Source organism: Anomalospiza imberbis, chromosome 2, assembly GCF_031753505.1.
Source record: "Anomalospiza imberbis isolate Cuckoo-Finch-1a 21T00152 chromosome 2, ASM3175350v1, whole genome shotgun sequence".
NCBI classification, from domain to species: Eukaryota; Metazoa; Chordata; class Aves; order Passeriformes; family Viduidae; genus Anomalospiza; species Anomalospiza imberbis.
This window is the reverse complement of record NC_089682.1, coordinates 16,059,078-16,076,504: the sequence shown is the minus strand read 5'-3', so window position 1 is coordinate 16,076,504 and position 17,427 is coordinate 16,059,078. Positions and strand designations below refer to the sequence as shown.

At 47.0% G+C, this 17,427-nt stretch overlaps 1 protein-coding gene across 2 annotated transcripts; it reads right to left on the bottom strand.

Moving 5' to 3' along the window:
• Positions 1–19: 19 nt before the first annotated feature.
• RS1 (retinoschisin 1) lies at positions 20–15,741 on the bottom strand. 2 transcript variants are annotated; one of them, XM_068179951.1, is made up of 7 exons: positions 14,623–15,741; positions 12,725–12,821; positions 4,745–4,770; positions 4,353–4,458; positions 1,661–1,802; positions 1,326–1,521; positions 20–199 (listed from the first exon to the last, which is right to left on the bottom strand). In XM_068179951.1, exons 1-7 carry the CDS (start codon positions 14,623–14,625, stop codon positions 47–49), a joined length of 723 nt encoding a protein of 240 aa, XP_068036052.1. In that variant the 5' UTR covers positions 14,626–15,741; the 3' UTR covers positions 20–46. The 2 variants fall into 2 exon arrangements, with proteins under 2 accessions (XP_068036052.1, XP_068036051.1); XM_068179950.1 differs by lacking the exon at positions 14,623–15,741 and having other exon boundaries at positions 12,725–13,978.
• Between the last annotated feature and the right edge of the window lie 1,686 nt (positions 15,742–17,427).

The window sequence follows — 17,427 nt, the reverse complement described above, 5'->3', positions numbered from 1 at the left end:
CTGCAGGGGCCGGCAGACACCCACGGAGCCCCTCCGAACACGGCGCTCAGCCACACTTGCCCAGGCACTCGAGGAGCTCCATGCGGATGGCGATGCGCACGTGCCAGCCCAGCGGGATCAGGCGGATGTAGCGGGCCACGATGGGCGGCCGCAGCAGGTTTTGCACCGAGGACGAGCGGTCGGAGTTGCCATAGAAAACCTGTCAAAGGAGGGGTGGGCGGGTGGGTGTTTAGGGGCTGGAAATCTTGTCCCATGACTTTGGGGTGCCTGTGCAGAGCAGAGGAGGAGGAGGAGCAGGCTCCTTCCCCTCTACCCTCAGAACAAAAGACTTTAAAAATAGCCAGTTGTAGACAATTTTTGTCACACTGATTCAGTTTTCTTAGTAGGCCATTCTTCCCCATCGGTCCTGCACTTTCTACAGTTAGGCCAGAAAATCTCACCCCATTCTCATCCTATTCTCTCTCATTTGCCTTCATATACCAAGGCACTGCTTTTAAGGAGTGAGCATGATTGACTTTGGCTTGTTGAAGTTCATGAGCCAGGCTCCTACACAAGCCATTATAGACAAAAAAATATATGTGAGGGCCCTTTCCCCATTCCTTGGCCTGCATGTCACATCTGCTGCCATGACCTACTTTTTTGGGAAAGCTCAGCATCTCCCCAGGGCTGCAGGAACTTCAGCAAAGCCAGCAGAGCCTCCTATGCTAGGACAGGGCCATTCCCACAGATGGGCATTGAGGATACCTAAGAGGCAGCAGCTGTGGCATCCCCCAGCCCAGCTGGACTGCACAGAGATCAGAGGCAACTCTGTAATATCTCCCCAATGCAATTTTTTGTTTCAATTCAACCAGTAAAAAGTGCAGCATGAGAATGGTTTGGTGGGTTATGACTTAACTATTTGCAGATTTTTTCTGAGGGGTTTTTCTGCACCAGGATAACACACATTGGACACTGCAATAAAAGAAATCCCCGTGCAGTGCTGAAGCATGGCTGGGGCTTTGTGGCCGCAGCTGAGAAAGGGGCTTTGTCATGGAGTTGCTGCCTCCTCTGCAATTCCAGCTAATGCCTCTGAGCTTAATCTGGACTCCAGTATGATCATTAGAAAACACAAATAATGTATTTTGTCCTTCTGCACTGGTCAGCATGACATACTCCCACCTCTGGGGGAATGGCCCCTCTCTGTGCTGCTCCCTAAGGCACAGTGAGCACTGAGACCCACCCTGCTGCTCCCACAGGATCCCCCTTTTGATGCACCTTCCTCTGACACCTGCTGTCATCAAACATGCCACCCTTCCACCAGCAGCCAAAGAGCAAAGGTCACTGACCCGGTTGTTCCCAGTCTGGTCCTTGTAGTACACCCAGTTGAGGTTTTCGTCGGTGCGGTACTGTACGCTGTACTTGGTCATCCACTCGTCAGCGTCACAGCGCCCTTGTGTGAGGATCCCCGAAATCACCTTCACCTCCTTCAGGTCAATCTGCAGCCACTGTGCAGTGTCCTGGTACTTGGAAAGCCATGCACACCTGGGGGGACACCACCAGCCCTGCTCTGTCCTTCACTGTGCTCTCCCAGGCAGACCCTCCTGCCCCCACATGGCCAGGGCTCCCCAGCCCCCACACCCACAGCCCCCAGGACCCCTCAGGGGAGCATTTTTTAACTCACCCGAAGCCTTGGCCATTGAGGCGGGCCTTGTTGGCTGTCCAGGAGGAGTACCAGCCTGTGTACTGCTCAGGGTTGGAGCAGCTTATCTGGTCTGGGGTGACAGCACCAGACTCAAAGCCCAGAGGTTTGTGGTAGGGACACTCTGCAGAACAAGGGAAAAAACACTTAAGGGACAGAAGTGGCTCTGTTTTCTGGGTGTGTTTGCACACATATTGTGAACACATCCTGGGGTTTCATTGCTCTCTCTTCTCCCTCATTAGAATGCTGGGAATGCTCTTATCCTAGATCACAACCTGCCCTGGGGCCACAGGGTCTTCATTTCTAACCTTCACTTCCGTTAATTTCTAACTCTTCTTTCTCTCTCAAACTTACTAGACTTGTTCTGACTGCAACATTTTGGGGGAAAGGCTTTATTCAGATGTTGCAGTCTGAATCTCCCTCTTGTAATCATTTGGAAGAAGAGCCTGATTGGTTGCATCAACCTGGATCCAGCCTCCAGGCTGTCAGCTTTTTGCCTTGAGTAATTCTGGGCACTTTTCTTGCTGGGCTTTACCTCCTTCTGCCCCTCCAATGATTGTCTTGATTTATGGCTCTACTTGCATGGCAAAATTGCTGAGCCAGCTCAGGTCATCCCTCTACAAGCACCCTCAGATCTGCATTTCTTTGCATCTGGAGGTAGCCTTGCCTTGTGGAAAAACTTGCAGGTACTCTGGTGCCAGTGACGTGTCATGCTCAGCCCTGCTGATGGCTCAGGGATTTCCATCTCAGTTTTTGACTGCAGATCTTCAGGGTAACAATCCTGCCCCCACAACTCTCTTCTGCAATAGTGAGAAATTCAACACGACTACCACTGGTTGCAAAACTACTGGAGAAAGAAATACTTGCTCCTCATTAAACCTTTCTGTGGTGGGTCACCACACAGTGCTGTGGAAGGCAAGACTTTAGTGAGGCTGAGCACCTGCATGCTACCTGGACCTAGTTGCGGGGTTTTTTTTGTTATGATCTTTTTTTTTTTACATGATCAGGTTATCATTGTTTATCAAGACATACAAAATGAAGGCACTCAGGTGTCATATAGGGATTCCCTAGGCAAGCATCTATATCATGGGCAGCATTTTCTGATTTTGCAGCCTGTGAAGCCTCTGGAGTTCCCAGAGGTAATTCTGTCCCTTTCTCCAGTTTAGCACAGTCTGTTTCACAGGTCTCGGCAAAAAAGGAGCAAGCAAAGCTCTGCTCAGTTCACTTGTGGGTGAGAGGTTTCCTTGCCTTATCCGTGCCTGAACAACCACCGTGGTGCCTCGTGTCAAAACCAATCAACATATGGGGAGCATCAGTGGGTGCCCAGAACCTGGCATGACTGTGGCCTCCCCAGTGCAGCTCCCCAGCACTGCAGCCATGCAGTCGATGTCTCATTAGCAAGCTCTACTAAGTCAATATTGCATGCATCAATAGCTCATTAACATATCTTGCTCAGTTGAAACCTCATTAACATGTTTTTCCCCATGAAAACATATAGCCACTGTCCTGCCTTCCTTCAGGCATGGAAACATCATGCTTTTCCACCAGGTTAAAAGCCTTGCTCCCCTTGTGCAAGAGGGTGGCCCCATGTGTTTACTATTTGTCAGGCTTATCTCAAACACCACCCAACTTTGCTTTTAGCAACACTAATCCACAGACCACACAACCGTAATGCAATTAGCAGGTCACCTTCTGGTGAGTCCGTTTGTGCCATGCACAGGGACTTGCCAAAACAGATGCCTGATGCCTGCCCAGCCAAAGCAGCTGAACCATTGAACACTGTTACTGCCAAGCCAGAGAAAAGTCATGCAGTGTTTGTGAGGCCAGCTGCTCCCTTCGGCCATGCCAGAGGCAGCTCCGCATGGCTGCTCTGCAAACTGTCCCTGGGCAGCAGGGAACACCGGGCCACACCACGCTGGCTGGGCTGGGCTGGGCAAGGGGAATGCAAAACCCCTCTCTAGGGACAGCGACAGCTGAGAGTTACATTGGAAACATTCCTCATTCAGGAAAACAAAGGAAATTATTTCATTACTCAGCTACATAATGCTAATGTGAAAAATGCACCCTCACACCTGGTCTGGCCAGGAAACCCAGCACACCTCCTTGCCCACATGTTCCTTGGCCATGAACAGATCAACCAAAACTACCACATTCCCTTCCCTTCCCTTCCCTTCCCTTCCCTTCCCTTCCCTTCCCTTCCCTTCCCTTCCCTTCCCTTCCCTTCCCTTCCCTTCCCTTCCCTTCCCATTTAAAAATATGCTGCAAAGAAGGAATCAACTGTTTTTCTTGATCCCTGGAGAGTCTAGAGGATTTCACAGCAGCAAGGGAGAATGAGCCTATGTGGTACAAAAGGTTTCCTACACCAAATCCTACACATGGCAGTAGCTGCCCCAGCCAGTTTCTGGAAGCACCAGCACCAAGGGCTCCAGAGGGAGAAAGACAAATGCCCACTGTCACTGGTCAGCATGGGCCAGTCTAGGTGACCTGCCAAGGCCCAGGCATGGGGGCTGCCTCTGCCTGATGGTGCAGGGTCATCCCCTCACCTCACAGTGGTTCAGCTCCACCAGCCCCATCGGCAGCTGGATTTGGAACGTGCCAGCTCTGCAATGCCAGGTGCAAAGGGGAAGCTGCTGAAGGGCCCCAGACAAACCCAGCTGAAGGGTCCCTCTGTTACCTGGCATGCACTCTAAGCCATTAGCCCCGCTGGACCACACTGAGTTAGGGCCTCCTTGGCAATCACATTTGCAAGCCTTGCTGTGCCACAGCTCCAGTCTCTCATCCTAAAGGAAAGGTAAAAATCAAGTAATAAATATATACAGTCATCAACAATAGTGTCACGAGGCCAAATCTGAATTCTGAACCTTAGACAAATGCTTGTGCCTGTCTGGACTGCTGCACCTTGTCTGAGACCCTTTCCTGTTGCCAGCTCAACATGAAGCAGAGAACAACTTGGATCCCCTTAGCTTCAGAGGTCAGAGCATGTGCCTGAGCTTGAAGGCCCAGGTGCCAGCCCTCCTTCTGCCCCAAGGAATTTACCTGGCAGCTGAACTATCTAGAGAGACTTACCTCTCCTGGGGAGAGGGCCATCACAGCTGGGGAGTGGGCGTGGAGGGAAGAAGAGAGAGAGAGATCAGAAACAAAGATGCTGTAAGCAAACATCAGGAAATACAATCAACATTTACTCCTGAGATAGAGACAAATAGAGGAAGGACTGATTAATCTACCACATTTCCCCCAGATGATTGCCAGGAGAAGGCAAGAGAACATGGGCAGGAGCAGGGCACTGCATGTGCTCATGTCTGTGCTGCTCCTCCACAGGGTTTTCCTTCAGATGCCTTTGGCATCTCCTCTTTCTGATCAGATACACCTGAATCACCCTAAGGCACATGCTGGACCCCTCAGTCTCTGCTTTACAGCTAATTTCACTCATATCCATTTTTCTGTCTTTCTGCTCCACACTTTTCCTGTCACATTTTCCCCTTTAAATGTTTAAGCTGATGAGCTTCAAGGCTGAAATCCTAGCCTGGTGCCACTGCAGATCCTAAATGTCTTTGGAGGAGATAAGGTATCTCACAAGGTGCTAGGTCTGAGATCACTCCCTCTGGATGTGATGTAGAAAAAAGAAATGTAAATAGGCCTTCCTAATCTGTTTTACAGACAAGACTACCTTTTTTTCCTTTCTTAGGGAAAACCAGTAATTGTGGCTGTGGAGGAAGAGACTGCTATTTTTGCAACATCTGACCTGTTTTATCTCCTGCCTCTTACTGAGCAATGGCTTTTTTATGAGGCTTTTTCCTTACTGAAAAGGCTCTTCTTGCTTCACAGTGAAGTCCAAAGCAGAGTATGTTAAAAGCTTTTAGAGTGGTAGAATATTTCCCAAACAGCTATGAAAATAAAATAATAAAAGAAATAATCCCATGACTACTGATAACTCATCAACACAAATCAAATGTCAAACATCAGATTTTCAGAGATGTAGGTAATCTACAAGCCAGTAAGGAAAAAGTGATTGAGCAGCTAAAAGCTTGCATACAGGAGCCATGAGAAACCTGCCATCTCCAGAAATACTGTGAATACAAAAAGATGATTATTTTCACCAAATTAATTAGACACTGAATTATTCACTGAAATCTAGTTATGATTTATTCATTCATACACTGTCACTTTGCTGAGCCTAGGAAGCTCCAGCTAATGCTGGGAATTTACATCTTACATTACTATAGCAAGTTTCATCTCAAAAGACTCACAAACACAGAGCAATTATAATCAGCTGAAATATAAACTATATACAAAGCTCTGTTTATTACTGAAATGCAACTGCTCCTTGGGTGTGAAAATGAGTCTAAATGTATCAAGTGTCTAAAAGAAAGACCTTCAAAACCAAAATGATAATTTTTTTTTAATTCCTTTCTCTAACACAGGGATGGTCTCCTGTGCTTCAGTGTCCCAGAGCAGCATTTCTGGCATCAGGAACTTACCACATTAACCCATGGCATTGGCCCTGGCAGAAGAAGTAAACACCAGTCTACAATAAAAAGTTGTGGCTTCTAGTCCGGCCCAAGAGGGAGGCAGGGATCACCCAGAGGCCAGCATGCTCAGGAGGAAAACATGCTGGTACATCTCCAGACAACTCGGAAAGCGTAGGCTGGGGGCCCCACACAGCACTGCACTACACCTGTCCCAGCACAAATATTACCAAGCCAAGCCCTGGGACTCCACTGTGCAATCAGAAAACCAAGGAAGAGGGGCAAACCCAGTCACCCCTGTGCTGTGCCACATGGACAAAGAGTTTTGACTTAAACCTGTGTGAAGGTGATTTAAGTTAATGCTGTCTGTCAGTACAAGAGAAACCAGGATTTTATCACTTACCAAAACTGGACCATATTTGCCAATAAAATGAATGCAGTGCCTGCCTCTCCTGCCTGCCCTGTGCTGTTTGATGTCAGTGCAGGAGAGGCATTGGTACCTGGGGCATGAGATCCAGGCTGGCAGGCATCTCTCCTGCCCCCTGGCCCACAGAGTGGTGTCCTTTCCAAGCAGGACAGGTGCCCTGCTCCAGGAGCACCAGCTGCAAGGGTTTCCTTCCCCTGACATCTGGGATTGCTCCCCAGCCATCACAGCCTGCTATGTGTTCCCATTGCCCAGCAATCCCTGGCTCACAGGGCTACAGGTTCGGCTCCTTCCATCTGCTTAACCGCTTTATTTTCATCTTTAGAAGATTGATTTTTGCAGAGAAAACTTTTGTGGATTTTGGTTTTTTTGTTTTGTTTTCTTGTGGTTGTTTAATGTACTTTAGCCTGGAAAAGGGGTTGGAAAAGGCTTCCTCTGGATCATGGAGTCCAGCCATTAACCTAAGGAAGCTATGTTCCATGACTCTAGTGTGGTGAGGCCTGTTCTTGAGCACTGCATGCCTGGGGTGGGGAAAGGGGATGTGAATTACCAGGATGGTGTAGGATATTGCTTTGTGACCTTGCTGAGCCCTTCAGTAGGCCTCCTGAGTCTGTCCCTTTGAGAGCCAAGATCAAAATTTAATATGCCAAATTGACACATGCAGCTGGAAACTCAACAGCTGTGAGTGAAACAACAGGCAAAATAGGAATAGATTTCAGGTGGGTGGGTGTATGGTAGCATCAATTCAACCACCCAGAATAAATCCTCCTCCCCAGGTGACCCAGCATTTTGTGGGTGGCTGCACTCAGCCAGTGGTGCCTGCTCCTGAGCTGTGAGAGTGGCTTTGAGGTCTTTTAGCCTTATCTGCTAGGGGACACCAAGCAGATGAGTGACACCAAGCAAGGGAGTGAATTTCAAGCACAAAAGCCCTTTTTTCAATGCAATGTTTCATTGGGTCAGTCCCACAACAGGCAGTGGTGCAAAGGCACTGCCAGGGCACTGGTGCTAGTGTGCTGCCCCTCTGGCTGCCACAGCTGGGCTGGGCACCTCCACTCCTCACTGCATAACTTTCTGATTTAAACACCTCAGACAGGAGTTCAGCATCCCCTTTTTCAGCTAGCAGGGGTGAACTGCTAAGGGCTCATGCCCAAAGGGGCTCAGCCATCCAACCATGGTACAGGGGAGCAGCAGGCTTGGCGTGGGGTAAGCATAGCAGTGGATGGCCAAATACCCTGCCTGGGCAGTGCAGCCTGATAACCCCGGGCCTTGGGAGAGGAAAGCAAATGAAAGATGCCCTTGCCTGCAGTTGGCCACAAAACATAGTAATTGATATATTGGTGTGTTTACAGCTGTGACAAGCCCTGTCCTACAAAGGAAATGAAGAGGAAAGCTGGCTGCCAATAGTCTAAAAATGTGATGGGCAGTATGCTTTTATAGCAAGCATGTTTGCCTTCAAGGAAGGTTACAAAGATAATTGGTAATTGTAGGTCAGACAGAACCAATTTCTGCAATTCAAGGGAGAGTCATATGGCCTGCACAGCCACCAGGGGCTGTTGTTTTAAAAGCACAGGACTGACAAAAACATTAAAAAGGAAAGACCTCCATTTACTGCCTCCCAGGACCTCCAGCAAACCATCAGTTCAGTGAAATAAATTGTTATCTGTGTTTGTAGGAGGCAGGGAGATAAGGCCTGCACCTTTCCTGTCCCTTCATCCCACCCTTCAGTGTGGTATGTCCAGAGCACTGCCATGCACAAATGCTATCCCATAGCACAGGATTTAGGGACCAGGGCTTGGGACAAGATCCAGGGGATGATTTTGTGCTATGGAACCTGTGCCGGTGAGGCTGGGCTGGAGCCCAGGTTCTGAGATGGCTCCACTTGGCACCTGCTGCTGAGCAGGATGAAGGGGAATGATACTCCAGGAACTGGTCCAAGTTTGGGGCAGAAAGAAAAGAGCTGGCACAAGTAGCCTTGGGGTGGGGCTTCCTGAGGTGGAAGTTGGATAAAGCAGCAGCCACAGCTTAGGGCTACTTGGCAAAAGGGGCAATCAATAGCAAGGAAACCCAGCTGGTGGTGTTTTAATGACAGGAACATGTAACTGTACCTGTGTTTCTCAGAAAATTTGTAATCATTAGGAATGTGGTTAAACAAGAGAAAGAAAGGAGGAAGATAAGTGTGGGCAGAAGTAACACTGCCACAGGCTGTGTTCAATACAGTAACTCTGAGGAATCATATTCACTATCCTGACCATAAAGTCAAAGCAGCAAGTCATCTTTTAGAGTAGGAATTAATGACAGGTATACAAGCATGAGAAAGCACATTATAAATATGAAAAGAAATAAATAAAATATAACACAGAATAAATATCAATCACTCACTTTACTGGAATAAGTTCACACAAACTTATCATTACAGGCAAAGTATGTGGAAAATGTTAAATCTCTTTATTTATTTACTTTATTACATAGGTGTCCTAGAAGCTTCAGCTGGAAAATAGTTGATTTTTGGTTTCATCTCTGTAAGTACCATCTCAGTTTAATGGTGCTCAGAGAGGCAAAATTATTTTCTCTCCTCCCAGTGGAGAGCAATGCCCCCATGATGCAGCAGTGCTTTCTGTGCACAATGGCTCTTTTTGCACAGATAGTCACCTTTTCTCTTCTGCACTTGTGGGTTATGAGGCAGAGGAAAAGAAAATATATTAAACCCCTGAAAAATAAGGCTGGAGCCCCAGAAATGCTCAAAAAAGTCACAAAAATGTATGGAATGGCTGGAATGGCTGGCACTGGTCTTACCATGCTTTCTGAAAGGCCCTCTTTTCCCTGAGCACTGCATTAGACAGCATCAGGAGGCAGAGTTAGGTAACAGCCCGTAAGCAATACCGAGGGTCGAAACACTGAAAAAAGCATTGCAACGCCTCTGTGCCCATTGGGTGGTAGTTTGTACCTTGCTATATTATTAACTTAGGCTATTTTTACATCCAGCCCTGAAAATCGTGCCAGGCGGCTGAGGTGACTCACATCAGGTTGCACCAGCCTCCGTAAGAAGGTAGGTGCATTTCGGGAAGCTGCCACATTCGTGGCATCCTCCCCATCTCCCCTCGCCCCTGTGCCAGAGGCAGTGGCCCCAGGGGCCCCTGCGGCAGCTGTGGCCGGTCCCCAGGTCCCCTTGGCAAGCAGAGCCCCGCTGCCCACACGCTTCGTGGCTGTTTTTGTTGATTTTCCCGCGGGGCTTTTTCCATGGCCAGGCTAGGCAGGCTCCACGGGACCCTGTGCTGTGCAAACAGCACCTTTATTTCTAACAAGCGGGGGCTTTAAATGGCCCTGGGAGCTGTGCCAGCAGGCAGGGACCCCAGGACACCTGCAGATCTGTGTCCACACGAAGACATCGGCAGCCAGGCTGGCCTGGGGACAGCACGCTGCCCACCCAGAGACTCCAACACCTAAAGCCACGCTGGGCCGAGTGCTCAGGCTGTTCTCCTGTGGGTGACACTGCGGCCCCGGCAGCGGCCAGCCGGGCACCATCAGCCCGGCACGCATCCGCCTGCGAGCTCTGATCTCTGCTGGTCGCCGCCAGGCTCGGTCAGAGCCACAAGCCCAGGGCAGGACAAGCCCAGGGCAGGGCGACCTTAGCCTGCAAAGGGGACGTCTCACGCTCTGTGCTAAGCTTTCCCTCAGGCTTTAAATCGGCTATTCTTTTCCTCCTTCTTTTGTGGGGATTCTTCACAGTTGTATCATTTTCAGTTCCGTTTCATTTTCTTTATTTGAATGCTTTTCATTAGGTTTTCCTTTTCATTCATTTTTATTGTGGTTCATTTAATATTTACTGGTATTTATTTGAAGGCAATAAAAAACATATTGTAGTAATCACAATTACACCTATTTCATTAATAATAATTTCCCTTTTTTCCGTAATGTTTCCACTAATTTTTTTTTATGCTGTGACAATATTTGAGAAAAGATAAATTAAATTTTTTTTTTAAATCTACCTTTCCTCCCTTTTTTCTTAAGAGATGTATAATTAATTATCTTTTTCCCCCAAAGTGTTCCTTAGAAATGTTCAGCTTTTTCAGACCTTATTGACATGTTTGTTCCTTCCTGCTTGGAACTACGCAGAACTAGTACAGTATTTATTACTGCATAGTAATTTCATTAGATGCATTGATTACGCCAAAGGGCAGCTCTACTAAAAATGTTATTTACTTTGATCCAAAAACACGTTTGAGCTTTTAATTTATTTTTTTTTGAAGGGGGGGGGGAAGGTTTGGAGATTCTTGCTTTGGTTTTTTTTTTTTTTTTTTTTTTTTTCCCAAGCTACAAAAAACAGATGTGAAAAAGGATAAATCCCCTCCCTTGAAGGGCCGAGGTGCGCTCGCTGCTGCAGGCGCAGGAACGGGAGGCCGGAGCAGCGCGGCGCTGCGGGCGCGGGCGCTCCCCTCGCCGTGCGGAGGGGCCGGGCAGCTGCCGCAGGAGCCCTCCGGTCGCGCCATACGCTGCTGCCGCTGCCGCTGCTCTGCTGTGTCCCCAGCGAACACGAGCCCAGCCGAGGCGCGGAGCCCCCGGGTGCTCCTCTAAGCCACTTGCTCTGCCAGGGAAAATAAGCTAAGCAGCTTATCATGGCATCAGCGCACGTAGCTCCGAGCTGACCTAGCGGCACCTTCGTGCTGGGAGAGGCAGCAGCGTGAGGGGCACCTGGGCTGCTCTTTTTATCCACAAGAGGACACTTAGTCCACGAGACAGAGAAAACCAGTAAATTAAGAAATACAATAAATTAAGAAAATAAATTAAATACCAAATGAGTGATGCCTGGAAAGTGATCTTGCAACTTAATTTTCACTGCAGGCTCTTCCAAAAATATCCCGATGTGTGGGTGTCTATTAAAAGCAAGCTGCGTCTGGAATTCAGAGCAAGGTATATGAACTTATTCCAAGGACTAATTGCAGTTATGCCACCCATAGGGAAAAAAATGCCGGAGTCTGTATAAAAACACTCTTCCTAGAAGCTGAGGCACCAGTAACCTTCCCAAGTGAAACAAAGGAGAGTGATGAGATAAGGTACGAGGAGAACGTACAAATATTTGCTGGGAGATTAAAAGAAAGACCTATTAATTAGGCAGAGCTGGGTACAGCCAAAAATAGCAAGATGAAATGAAGACATGGCTAGTTGAGGAGCATTTATTTTCCTACCCATGAAATTTGGTAGAGCAAAATATTCAATGGAAACATAGAAAGACGGAAAAAAACAGACATACAAAAACACTGGGAATTCAACACCCACATGAGAAAAGTTGGGCTGTCTGATTAATCTGTTCCTCACCCTGACAGATCATACTCAATTCACACATTCATGTCGGTAGACACTGCCCACCACTTACCAAGAGCAACCCTCAGCCTCATTTAAGAAAAAAGTAGCTTTGCTATTGGCTTTGATGAAGCCAGAAATTTAAATATGAACCAGGAAATTATCTCCTTGTTCTCAGCTGAGTGAATTAAAATGGAAGGAGTTGTCACCCTAAATTTTCTGTCTCCTTCCAGCTCCCCGTTACCTACTTTTGTTTCCACTTTTCTGAAAAATGAATATGAGAAAGCCTCAAAATTGATAAATACCTTTCCCATTTTCTAGGCTTATGAATTGCTTTTTGTTCTAAAAGTGTCTTTGGAAGTCCTTCCCAGGCCAAAATACCTTGAAAGGCCTCAAAAAAAAGGGCAATCTTCATCAGCAATGTCTTGCTGCTAGAGAAAATGATCAGTTTTTGATTAATCAAGAGTTTTGATTAATGAAGGACCAGTTTTTCATGGTATACCGTACCTCATTTTTCAAATCAGCATTATTATTTACACACTGGCTCAGCTGCACTACAATTTTCTTTGCAAATTCATATTTTGACAAATTATATGGCAATTTTTTTACACTGCAATTATTTTTTTGAAACAGTTTTACTACTGAATATTCATAGTGCTGTAAGAATGCTGTTCACTCATGTACATAAATTACACATCTCCTCCACATTTTGCCTTTCCCCAAATTATTATGTTTCCATGAGAATGTAGAGAAGAGCTTGCTCTGTACCCCGCAGCCCCTGGCAGAAGAAAGCGTGGTTGAAACAGGAAACACAAAGAGGGATATTTGAAAGCACCTCTCAGGAGGCAAAGTGCATACCTTTGTACCAGAAAAGAAGAGACAGCAGGACGCTCCCCATCTTGAACTGCATCTTTTCCTCCCTCTGTTGTGAATAGCTCCTTAGTGCACTGCTTGGCTTGATGGGAAGGCATGAGATTACCTTAAGCATTGCCTAAGCACCTTACTCTCCCCCATTCCCATGATTTTATCAAGCACCATCAAGCCAACCACACAATTGTTACTGTCAAACTCCATCCTAGAGGCTGTGCCATCTGTAACAGTTTTTAAAAGGCAACACGTACTGAGGTACTGACACTCTGAGTGTGAATCTGATTGTACATGCAGACATATGTCCAAATAAACCAGGATATACCAACGTATGCACCACATATACACCCTACAGAAATGCAGATGCCTAATGCTCATAAAAGATGTATAGTATATGTTGTCTATTGTATATAGCATGTATTCATTATCTTCCACCCCAATTATTTACCTCTACACTAGTAATGTCTTTCCTAGCAATAGCTGTGTGTAGAAATCTGCCCTGGCCTTACTGCTCTTCCAGTCACCTAATTGCACAGGGCTGAAAACTGCAATTAGTAGATCAAACAAAAATAGCGGTTTTCAGTTGTTTACTTGCTAGGCTGCAAAAATCTCTAACCAAAGCTGTAAACCTCTCTTCACTAACATTTCTACCAACAGTATTCTCTCAACCAGCCTACGTCAAAGATTTGATTTTAGAATGACTGATTCAAGATAAAAACAGACTGCTAGTGATTCCAGTGGATCTTGCACCTGTTCCTCCAAACTCTGTTGATCATATGAAATTAGCAGTGAATTTTTAATGGAGGTTTTTGAAAGCAATTGCTTCAGAAGCAGCTTGCTTTGTTGCAAGAGATCTCAGATTGTATGCACTGGGAGTAGATTAAGGCACTGCTTAGGTCACATAGGCTGCAGTTGAGTTAAGCTAGTTGTATGTCTACTCTTCTGGTTTATATTCATTCAAAAATGCTGTGCAAACAAGGATGCTGGCTTTTCAAAAACAGTCCCCTGGGCAGGATTCATTTCACTTGCCTTTAGATACCCACAAATTTGGAATGCCTTGTAAATTTGTTGTCAGGTACAGCATCCCACTGCAGTTGCATCTCCAGCATCAGCACACCCCAGACGCACCAGGGTATGTGACATGGATGGGAGGACTCTCCCACCAAGGATCTCACTGCTTTGCTGAGCCTCAAGGAGTTTAACCTCCTCAGCCCAACACTTGTCCCATTCTACCCTACCTCCATGGAGACGAGGGCTGTCCCAGGCAGACCCCTGTGGCACAGACATGTACCACATGCATAGACGTGGCCACTCTGCTTCATGGACCTGGGCCAGCTCACCCCAAACATTGGGGGAGAATCAAAGCATGGCAGGGCAAGCAGGAGGGGCAGCTCATCCCAGGCCCCAGGAAGGAGGTGATTTTTCTAAGGACATGGTGCTGCTCCTGGTTTTTTGCCAAAGGCCTCTTGCACATATGCCATTCCTGTCCTGGGGCAGTGAGAGCCACCACAAGGTCCAGCCAGGAATTAAAGAAATATGAGACCCACTGAGGGTACCAGGGCTGGCTCTGGGCATCTGATGCAGTGCAGCATCTCACTTCAGTCTCTACACAGTATCCTCTTTATATTGTTCAGTCTAAAATGGGCTGCCACAGAGACAGAGATTTTCAGAGCTGCTGAAGACACTCAGATATCTATTCCCTCTCTGCATTGATGAACAGTTGGTGTCTAAATCTCGTGGGTTTGAAAATCCCAGCTTAAAAATCCCTAAATACCTTCATCCACATATCTCTTGGAAAACCAGATCTGAGCTTCAGCCTCTCACCTTATGGTCTCATAAGGACAGGTCACACAGAAGGAGAGCTACTCACACAAAGAGAAATCACCTACCATGTTTAAAAGAAAAGCAAAGCCAAATTCTCTCCCATCATCACATGCAGTTTTAAATCAGCTTGGTTTATGGTCAACCCCACCCTTCAAATACATTTTGATTTTGTGTAAGAAATGCACAGTAGCTCAGGGAACGTGTTCAGAAATAGCACAGCTCTTATCAAAGAACATTCCGTCCAAAGAGATACTCTTAAGACTGGTGGCTGCCCAGTTGTAAAACTCCCTCCACACAGAAGGAAAGGTAGCCTTTGTTTCAAAAAATGGTCTATAGCATTCAAAAAACCAAACTGTTTCACGTGAAGATTGGAAGAGCATTTAAATTAAAGTCTCTATATAAATGGTATGCAGTTCAGACAGTCTATGTCTAATGGTGTTGACAGTCCTTCGTTTTAATAACTATAAACAGCAAAACCATGCTGCCACTGCAGACAGCATTGCTAAGTGAATCATGGAGTTAATTCCTAGCAAGCACAGAAATATTTTCAGGTACAGAAGGCAGAAAAAAGTTAATGGCCAGTACATAACACAGCACCAGAAATGGCTACATTTGCCCTGTATAAAAAAGAAAAATACAGTTTCAAAAAGGATAAAGATTAGTCTGGCATTGATTACAGAACAAAACTGAGACTAGTAAAATCAGCCCAAATTAAGACATTTTGGTAACATTCCCACTGCTATGTAAAACAGGAACTGCCCGGGCAGGTTTGCTCTTTTGTCCATACATCTTCTCCAGCTCTAGCTCATGTCCCATTGGCCGTAAGACATTTTGCTATGTTTTCATATCCCTCAGAAATACTGGTATGTTTTCCTCTGCCAGATTTTGGGAAAAAACACAGAGATCACCCCGCACCATGGAGATGCTTTTAGTCTGACTGGCAGCATGTGTGTGTGACCTTGGAGGGGAATCAGGAGGCAAAAGTACTCGTGTGTGAGAGAGAAGTGGAACTCCACATAGCAGTGTCACGTTTCTCCCCAAGTCAGAGTGCCAGACGGCTCAGTCAGAGCAGCACACACAGATCCATGCGTCTGGAAGCTGAACACACACGTCGAGCAGCATCTCAGCAAAAAATGTGTGACTGGCACACTTTTGTTTTAGCACAGTAAGGGAACGTAGAAAACACACATTTACACATGTACGTGTGAACCATGGATACTGATGTGCGGAGAGGGCAAGGCTGTCAACGCTTTTAGAGCCTGAGTCAGGAGCTGGATCCCCTTCAAATGGATGGAGCTGCAGTAGTCTACACACATTTAAGTTATGGCTCTCAGAATAAAACATTCTTTTTACAAGTCTGAAGCATGAGCTTAAGTCATCTTCTGAAAAGAAGACTTTTTCCTAAATGTAAGAAAACACGAGGCAGATAATTACCCAGTGCTGACCACCAGGCCCAGGCCCATTCCCTGTAACTCATGCACTTGGAGGTGCTGTGGCTGTTGATGGCAGGGTAGGCACCATGGAATCACTATCCCTATTACATGGGATGTACCTACACCAGAGGCTTGCAGACCCTACATTAGGAGACGTCTAGCTATGTCTGCCTCAGTTTGAGCCTGTATCCTGGAAGCAGCCAGTCTGTGGAAGACAGTTTACCCCAGACGGGGGACCACATTGCTTTGGCTTCACCTCCTGGGGGCTGTGCACATACTGCTGAGCAAATAGGCAGAGGAAAGCCAGATCTGAGTACTTCTGCACTTTCAGGTTGTGGGATGCACAGGCCCTTAGCATCAGTATGGCGTTAATGTTACACCTTTAGCCTGCCAGGTCTCACTCTGGGATGTACGGCTGCTATCCACCCAGAAAAGCTTTTGCAACCTGGCCCAGTTATCCTTGCATTGGTCTGCAATCTCTATCTGCAATCTTTGACTGCAGCTTGCCCACACCTCAGAGCGTTTGTTTAGTGAGAACAAGCACTGACAAAGGTTAATAATTTTCTCCATATGATGATGATTAAAGTAAGTTTCTTAATAAGTCTCTGATTAAAGTAAGTTAAGCCAATTTTTTCTCTTTAATCTTTAAGATAGGTAAATCACACTCTCCCACTCTGATCATTCAAAGATACTCAAGAGCTGATTCCAGGTCAGTGGAGCTCAGGGACTCTTTTCCTCCTCCTGCAGAGACGTCTTAATCCCAGCACTCGATAGGGCTCCCACACACAGACAGACGCTGGGCCAGCACCCATGCCCAGAGGTTACCCTTTTCTAAAGCCTTGCACGTGCAAAATGAGACAACACGTTATGATTTAAAAATTAAACTGCTCCAAGGCAAGCTGAGATGGCTCTTTCGTTCTCAGTTAATAAAACGATATGCACAGTACAGGGGAAAACAAGCGTGGAGTTAACTGTGCTTGCTAGATGTGTGCTGTGAAAACGGCTGGCCTTTCCCCGGCGCTCAAACATGTCCCCAAACACAGAGATGAAAGGACCCGTGTTCCAGTCCGTCCCCGTGAGACGCCTTGGGGATGCAGGGGGTGCAGACTTCGCCACTGACTTTGTCCCTCGCCGCTTGGGAGCAGGCACAGGCTGCTGCTTCTGCCCACTGCCTCTGCTCTCTGTGGTCTCCTCGGGTGCCCCTCCGAGGAACCATGGTAAGGTGTGGGTATTCACCTACTTCGCTGGCAGGGAAAGGCTCCGCTGCCAAGGCTGCAGCCTGTGGAAGAGATCCCGTGTGCCAGGGCTTCCCTTGAGGCGCCTTTCTGCTTCCCTGGAAACTGCTCCGCCTCTGCCGCACGCAGGGCCCGCGCCTTCCTGTTCCCCGTCTTGTGGAGGAAACAGCTAAGCCGAAATTCACCGCATTGAAAGAAATTA